Source organism: Frankliniella occidentalis, unplaced genomic scaffold (genome assembly GCF_000697945.3).
Source record: "Frankliniella occidentalis isolate FOCC.00 unplaced genomic scaffold, Focc_3.1 Scaffold130, whole genome shotgun sequence".
NCBI classification, from domain to species: domain Eukaryota; kingdom Metazoa; phylum Arthropoda; class Insecta; order Thysanoptera; family Thripidae; genus Frankliniella; species Frankliniella occidentalis.
In genome coordinates this window covers 142,552-151,508 of record NW_026267257.1, presented here as the reverse complement: position 1 = coordinate 151,508, position 8,957 = coordinate 142,552, and the positions used below count along the sequence as shown (strand labels likewise).

General features: G+C 42.2%; 1 protein-coding gene across 1 annotated transcript in view; it reads left to right on the top strand.

Annotated features, from left to right (window-relative positions):
* The window catches only part of LOC127750075 (putative mediator of RNA polymerase II transcription subunit 26), a 45,134-nt gene extending 40,449 nt beyond the window's left edge, over nt 1-4,685 (top strand). The window contains exons 3-4 of the mRNA XM_052270625.1: nt 155-1,311; nt 4,260-4,685. Of these exons, the coding sequence (XP_052126585.1) occupies nt 155-1,311; nt 4,260-4,685 (1,583 nt within the window). The remainder of the gene's footprint in view (nt 1-154; nt 1,312-4,259) is intronic.
* Nucleotides 4,686-8,957: the final 4,272 nt, after the last annotated feature.

Below are 8,957 nucleotides of genomic sequence, written 5' to 3'. Positions count from 1 at the left end.
ACATATGAGTTTTGGACGCAGGTCATACTGGACGTAGTGTGTAGGACAAACTCTCATTGGACATAAAATATTGGACGAAACGTCCTAGTACGCCCTGCCGAAGTACTGGACCATTTAAAGACACAGTTGCGCAATGGTTTCGCCCTAAACGCAGATCAGGATTATTATAGGGATTTGCTTCGATCTAGGGTCAAGAAAGATTCAGAAACATTCCAACAATATTCTCAGAGTGTCCTTACATTGTGCCGCAAAGCAAAAATACTCGATGACAAAGAGAAAATAAACCACATTCATAAGGGGCTCCCATTGCACCTTGTCACTTCCATAAATCCAGATGATTTTGTTGGTGTTAACGCTGTCAATGATTTCATAACCAAAGTTCAGACTCTTTACAAAGCACATAAAGCTAGTGTACGGGCTCATTCATTGAAAGCTTTTGAAAATTTTTCCTCGCCGCATCTTTCTAACGTTCTGCCTGGTCAGTTGTCAGTGCCAACGCCAGCCGATTTAACTCAGCCAATAATAAAATCTGAACCAAATGCTCTCCCTTCAATCTCTGGAACCTCCGCGCCTGTCGTTAAAACGGAACCTTTACCCAATGCAAGCGCGGCTATTATTGATACTCTCGTTTCTAAATTAAGTGCCTTGGTTGACCCTCCTAAGCCCAAACCGCCTTCAAAAGAGGAGGCTTCCGTTGCTGCTTTGGATAATATAATTTCCAAACTTGCAACCATGGTGCAACCTGCTGGCGTCCATGCTGTTTCTTGCAATGGCGGCTCTGAATCCCGTGAACCCCGTTCCCGTGACGGTAGCTCCGATCGTAAAAATTTGGCTCGCGGTGACGACCGCAATGGCCGCCCTGCTTATCAGCCCTCTCGTTCCAACCAGGGTCGTTATGATGGCAACAGGAACTCTGACTCACGTCGAAACAATTACAATAACAATTACAACAATCAAAATTACAACAAACAAAACAATTACAACAGAAATTTTGACAATAATTCTAACAATTATAATCGCAATTTTGACAATAATCGCTATCGCCGTTATGATAATGGTTATCAAAACAACATGAATCGTTATAACAACAATCGCCAAGGTCAATACAACCAACGCAATTATAGCAACAATTACAACAATGAACAACGCTCACAAGATGCTCGTTTTTACAACCAGTCTTCTAATAACAATAATAGCAACAATAACCAACAACCTCGTAGGAGCTCCCTTACTAACCCTAGTTATAGAAATCGCCAAACTCCAGAAAATTATTCAGTTCCTGAATTTTCTCGTCGAGCCAACGAATCTGATGTATGTGATTTTTGTTCTGGAAATCATGATCTCTCTTCCTGCCCTGTTCGTCGCTCCATAAACAATCCAAAAAACGAGTAACGACGCAGACATCTCCAATTGACGGGCATGTTTGCGTCGTGACATTCTGTGAGCCAGATTCTTTTCAACTTGATTTCGATGAGATTCAAACTATCCCCATGCCTTTAGATGGCAATTGTTTATTTTCCAGTGTAAGTGTGGGTTTGTGGAGCGACATTACTTGTGCGAAAGGCCTTCGAAATTTCACTGCAAATTATATTTTAAACAATTGGTCTAAATTTAAACATTTTGCTTTTATTGGTGAAAATTTTCAGGTTGACAAACATGATTATTTTAATCACATTTCAAAACCTGCCGTTTTTGCTACGAATTGCGAACTGTATGCAATTGCTTTACTTTTGCACATTAAAATAATACTTCATCAACGTGACAATATTTCATCATACTCAGCGGATAATCCCACAGAAACTTTGTACTTGAAATTCACGGGAGTAATTGATAAGGGACACTTTGAGCCTTTCTTTCCTTTGAGACAACAGCTGAAAAGAACTTACAGTCAAGCAATTCGTTCCGTTCGTTTTGATAACACACCAAAAGATGTGTTGCAATCTAGTGGTGTAACTCGTAAGCTAAATATTACTTCAAAATCGCGCCTCCCGTCTCCCCCGCCCCCACCCCTCCTTTCTCCTCCGCCATCGCCCGATGCATGGTCAATCAGGCGAAGCAAAGCCCTTCGCTCTAATTACACTTCGTCCCCAGCCCCCCTTGTCCACTCTTCAGCTAAAAATTTTCTTCATAAATCAATTTCTGTTGACTCTGATTGTACTTTGTCGCCGAGTGACAATTATCAAACCAACAAGAATCAATCGTTTGATTTTAATAATCTTTCTGTTCCCACACTCCATTCTTCATCTGCTCTCCCCACTCGCACTTATTGCTCATCCCCTACTTCCTCGCCCCCCACCCCTCCCTCTACCTGGTCACCCACCCCCACACGCGAAATTGACACTTCATCATTTAAAAATGACTTACAATCTTATTCTGAAACTTCAGATAATTATGACAAAATCACTTTCCAATCGAAACCTAGTTTGGTGTTGCCTTCGATTAAAATACCGTTAGCGTTTGGCATACGAGATCGTACCGAATCTAATGAACCTCAAATAAAATTAGGAAACAATTTTCATCCTCTTCCCTTTTCTCAGCTTACACCCAATGATTTAGGAACGGTCTCCGCTCTTCAGATACCTATTCCGCCTCGTAGTTATTGGTATTTACCAATTACAATTAATAATGTTCCAACGAATGGTTTGCTTGATTGCGGAAGCACGTTGTCGCTCGCTATGCTGGAATTTCCATCATCACGCGGCCTGCGCCGGTTCGTGTTATCACAGGTTTTTATTCGGATGCAGACAAAGAAGCTCGATCAATTACGCTAATTTATGAGAATTTTATAACCGTCTGTTTCTATGCCCCATTTGCTGGAACACATCTGGAAAAACTCGACAAGAAAACCAAGTGGTTGGGACAATTTTTGGCATTTTTGAGTACACTTTTGGAACACAATTTACCTATTATTTTAGGTGGAGACATAAATATTGCACACACAGCTCTCGATGTAGATCCACAAGAATCATTGCGGTTCGCAGCTGGACAAACAGAAATTGAACGTGATTTCTTTAATTCAATTTTGGACTTCGGTTTTATCGATGCATTTCGATATTTGCATCCTAACGATGTTGCTTATTCGTTTTGGAGTTTTCACCCGTGGTACCTACGGGAACAGAATAAGGGATGGCGTTTGGACATATTTTTCGTTACTAAGAATTTAATACCATTTTTGCAAGCTTGTGAAATTTTAACTGAAGTAAAAGGCAGTGATCATGCCCCTATTTCACTTGCTGTTTCACAGGCTTCAAACCCTTGCATGCACTCTGTTACCCCTTCGTTGCCTTCCCCCCTTCTCCCTCCATCGTAATTGTACTTCTTTGAGATATGTAACATGCTTTGTTTCGAACATTGACCCCCCCCCCCCCCTCTAGATAAGCGTACAGGAAACCCCCGTTTGATTATTTGACATTTAATGTTTTGGTCATTTAACTATTATTGTCTTGATTCTCAACTGTCTTTTTCTGCTTATATTGCAACTTGGGAATATTTGTAAATCATCAGAACACTGGCGTGTTCTGAACACAAATATTGCGAACATTTTCCTTGATGTGCGTGCAACATATCATTCTGACAATCTATGTGCTTGAATTTGAGGTATTTCATCAAAAATGTTACTTTCGCGTTCGTTTACTGCGCTTAGAAATTGTTGTAAATCATCAGAACACTGGCGTGTTCTGTAATCATTTTCTTTCTATTTGCATGTTACTTCCTTTGTATTTTGTTGCTATTTGCAGTTTTGCTTATTTTGATTTGTTTTGTGATTTACCATGCATACGGCATTTTGTAAATCATCAGAACACCTTCGTGTTCTGATACAAAGCATATTGTTTGCGTTTTGTACACATTTTTTACAACATGTTAGTAGTGAGCTGCTGGCCAGCAAGTAATCCGAACACATAGTTGCGTTTAATATTTTATCCTGGGCCCGGGATACTAAAACATTTAATCAATTTTTTTTTAAAAATAGATGTGTTTTACGATTTACGATTTATGCATTTGATTGATTTTAATATTTGAGTCCTATATGAATGACAATTTTGTCGTAGTGAGTTTGATTTTACTTTTGCTCCCACAGAGATGGTTGAAGCGTGGTTGTATATTTGCTCCCACAGAGATGGGTGAAGCGTACGTTTTATAATACAGATTTAACATGCAAACAATCTTGTTTTATTTCTATTTTGCGCATTTTCTTTATCAAGTAAAACGATTCATTTTGATTTGCACGCACCTTTTACGATAATTTTATTTCCTTTCAGATGCGTCTGTTCCATTGCTACGGAGACATTGTTTCTTCTCCACCAACACATGCCATATGTCAGGCAATTTCGCAATGTGCTCAGACTTCACGAGGTCTTGCGAAGTATCTCGAAGATATCTTTCGTATGCGGGACGAAATCCGTGCAAAATATAGACCAATCCCTTCAGTTGTGCCTATTTGTCGCAATGGACGTCTTATTCTCAATGTTGTAACAAAACAGTTTGCTAGACATAAACCAACAGACAAAATGGTCTTTGATAGCCTAGTTGCACTAAAAGAATATGTTGTACTGTATAAAATTACCCATCTTGCTTTCCCTGAATATAGCTGTGGCCTTGATAAGTTTTCAATTGATAAATTGCTTCATTATCTGGAAATTATTTTTGGTCAAGTTGATGTTGAAATAGTCATGTATCATTGGTAGTACACCCCCCCCCCTCCTTTTCTACTTTGTAACCCTTCCTAGATTTTAGTTCACATTTTTGTTACGTTGTATCCATATTTTATAAGTACTTTTAATCATTATTTAACTGTTGAGATAGTTGATTTTAACCATATGCCACATAGGCACAATTTTTTTTTTCTTTGTTACAGTGTTCCAATCCAAGATGGCGGCGTTTCCGCCTTGGTTCGTCTTTTTTTGCCTTGTCGGTTTTGCTGATGCTGAATTTGTAGAATATGGCGAAGACAATCAACTTTATGCCTGGGACTGCACTCGGCCTATTTCCAGTGAACGGTACTCGCTTGTCGATGTAGGTCAGTGTGTCCGTCCTACATCTTTATACACAGAAACCAATCGAACAGCTCAAATCTTACAAACTAAACAATGGGACGAAACAGAGGTCTTTTCTTGTGACATTTTTGTAACATTTACAATAACGCAGTGCACATTTAATGACCATACTAGTTTGATTCGTTCTTACAATCGGGTTATCACATTAACGCGCGAACAATGTAATAGAATCCACGTAACTAATGAATATGTATTTTACGGGTTCACGTTTGAAGTCAAGCAAAACGGAGTCACACACATAGACAAAGTTATATAGGCACTCGGGACAACAAAGGTAATTGCCAAAATGGAGCTAATCCTTTTCAGGATGTTATCACAAAAGAAATATACCCTTACGTAAACGTAGCTGTAAAAATGCGCGTAAAATTGCAAAAGTATAAAGCTAAATTTGACGTCTTGAAAAATCAAATTTTGTTGCGTTCCAATTTAGTTTGCGAATTTTCCCAATCAGAATGCCAAGATGTGGAACAGGGTTATTCATTTTGGACCGCAACACCACCGCCAACAACATGTGACCGCACAGGATTTCACGTTTTGCATGATGGTTCAGTCACACACTTAACTCTCAACAATGGCAATGGGACACAAGACGAATATTTAATGGCACAAATAGATCACAAATTGTTTGCTTTCAAATTAGGTGACAAATTTAAAGATTGTGGTGGACTAGTTTATCAAAGAACCGATTTCCCCTCAATTACAGTGCTTTTCGACATTCACTATTATCACGAAGCCAATTCGTCACGGTTGACACCAGAAATGACTTCATTTTACCTTTCAAAATTAATGTTTTTGGAAATTTCTCAAACAAACAATTATAATGCACTTTTGGCTGATTCAATCTACAAACGCTGTCTTCTAGAACAACAAATAATAAGAACTAAATTAAGTTTACTTCTAGCATTCCCAGAAAGTGCAGGAAATTTGCTTTTTGATAAACCTTCAGGCCGATTTGCTCTGGCGCTAGGGGAGACTGTTTTGGTTTATACCTGCGAAAGAGTTAGTGTAGAAATAGATAGAAGCGCTCAACAGTGTTATTCGTCCCTCCCAGTTATCCACAATAATGTCACAAAATATCTAAGTGCAGTCACGCGTGTCCTGCAAGCGTTTGGTCAGTTGCAAGCTTGCTCCGTTTTGGCACCAGTTTACTTCAAATTTAAGGAAGACATGTGGATTAAAATGACACCTGCTATCGAAATTGTTGAACAACCACCAAAAATTTTAACGCCAAATGAACCTCTAACCTTGAAATTTAATAAATTCCGGCATATTTCCTCTCATGGCCTCTATGATTTAAATTACGTTCAACAATTTGAAAAGGCCTTGTATTATCAAAACGCCCGCACAGCGCTAGTAACCCACCTTGCAGGATCACTACTAGACAACAATCAAACAATTGGAGGTCGCATTTCCGTTTACAATTTCTTAACCCCACATGATCTAGCAGAAATAGCCAAAAATACGTTTTATGCAATTTATGGTTGGTTTTCAAAAATTGGTTCATTTTTCAGTGCTTTTGGGACTTGCGCTAATTTTTCAACTGGTAAAGTACATTTTCTCTACTTTTCTAAGATGTTTTCATTTGAAACAGGAATTTGGGTTTTCGTGCATACTTTGTGCTGGTCTATGGGACACATTAGCAGGCTTTTTATTAATGCAAAAAGATGTTTTCATGGGAACCGCGACGAATGGTAATAACGCGCACCTTGCGTTACCTTCGGCAAACGAAGGTGACAATTTACTAGCTGTAGTTCCCCACCGATCACCTGTCCCCTCCCTTTCCCCCGCTGTACCCCTCCCCTCTCCTTTACCCCAAATAACCAATCATTCGCCATCCCCCGCTACAGCTCCACTGTATCCAACTGACTTGCAAACATCTTCCTCTCCTTCACCTAACCCCCAATTTCACGAAATGTATCCATTGCAACAAACTATTTACCAAAATCATTGTGCCCCTGTCTGCCCTCTCCCGTCTCCTTCAATCCCAAGGCGCCAATAGTTCTTAAAATAATTTTCATTAATATTCTTCCTATTTCCCCCGGATGTGCAGTCAAACCTCTTTCAAATCTCCCCACTGCTCGATTTGAATGACCCGCGTTCTGTCATGTGAGTTTCTCATACGAACACCACCCTCACCTCGCCCCCCCCTCCCTCCTCTCCCCGCTCCATCACTTGGGGGTCCCCCGGCGCCAGCCCGATTTGTTTACAACACACCCCCCCTCACCACCTCCTCTCTCCCCATTCATGAGGCCTAGTGAGTCGCCGCCATGGAATCGCTCTCTCTCTCTCGCACTCATGGCATTCTTCTCTCGCTTCACATACACACCCATATCGCCCCCACCCCCCCCCTCTCTCTGGGTCACAACTACTCTTGTGTATCTCGCGCCTTGAGTTGAGGTCTCCCTATTCCCCACGCTCAATCATTTGTTTATTTTTAACAAAAATTTTGGGAAGTCTTCACAGTTATTTTTTTCCCCTCTCCTTGCCAAACGTATCATTTTCCATCAAAACTATTCAACTGTTTGGGTCCTGTTCCCCCTTTCTCTTGACCTTCATTTTAATTATTTTCCCTCAAAATCACTTCCAGATTTTCAGCTTACTCAGCTCATTCCGCCCGCACTGTGGCTCCTTCGACCGGGCTCCGCTTCGGCACTTCCCGTTGCAAACTGATCTTTCTCTTCCCTCCCGGTTATCTCTCTTGCTTATTACAGCCGCACTATCTGTAAACTTCTTCCACACTTGTTACCTCCTCTTTCTCCATCCTGCTTGCTCTTTTCCTCCTCTGCCCTTCACGACCTTCTCGCAGCGTCCTGGCCAGCAGTTCTTCGGCGGACACCACCGCGACGATGTGTCCTGTCCGACCGGCTCCTCTCAGTCCCGTCTCCGCACCCGAACCAGCACCCATTGAGTTTCACTACGAGTTCATAGTTGATCCCGCGACGCCTGTGTCCTTCTTGACGACGACGGTGGTGCCACACTATCAGCCTGTCTGCACCTTCTGTCCGCCGCCGTCTCTCACCTGTCCACTCACTGGACTATCGTGTGTTGCTGTCGGGACAATCACAACCTCAATCTATAACTACGGACTGTACCGCCAGCATACCTTCTTAGTTTTTGACGCCGAGGACTTCCTCTTCTGCGACGGCATCATTGGGTCTGACCTTATTGGCTTTTTCGGCGACAATATCTACAGTCCAATAGCTGTCTATTCTTGAAGATGGCCGCTAACAACGAGACCGGCGCCTCCCCAAGCAACTACACGAACGTCTTGCACCTGGCGCAGGAGCTGCGGCGCGAGGTGCGTCGCTTCGTCAACGGGTCGAGAGTGGTTCCGCCGGATACAACGCTCGTCGCAGTTACGATGAGTTTGGGCCAAATTTTTCGCCAAATTCAGACTATCCTCATCGAGCACAACAAGAGAGTGCTCCGGTTCCCGGCGATTCCAACGTGCCCTCTATGCAATTTCGCCCCGCTTCCGAATCAGAACATTCTAATTGTCCCCTCACCATTACCTATGCCCAACTTCAACGGCGCGGTGCGACGGTCGTGCCCGTGCTGCCTGGCCACCCCGTCCATGCCGATCGTGTTGCGTGGCGCCGTGCAACAGGATCAAGCGCCTTCCACTGCCATTTCCACCACGACCGTGCAACCTCCACAACCTCCAGCCGTGCTAGATGAGCCGCACGTCGCGTCATCTTCCACGCACCACCACGATATGCTCCAGGCCATGGACAGCACCTCCTCGGAACTTCCCAACCTGGATGTGGACGACCTTCAAATCGACGGAAGTCTTTTGACTTCCCTCGAACAGTCAGATTTTTTCACGGAAATTGATCAGCTGGAGTCCTTTTTGTTTAGGAACTAAGATTTTTTTTTTTGATTTTTTTAACATTTTTTTCAATT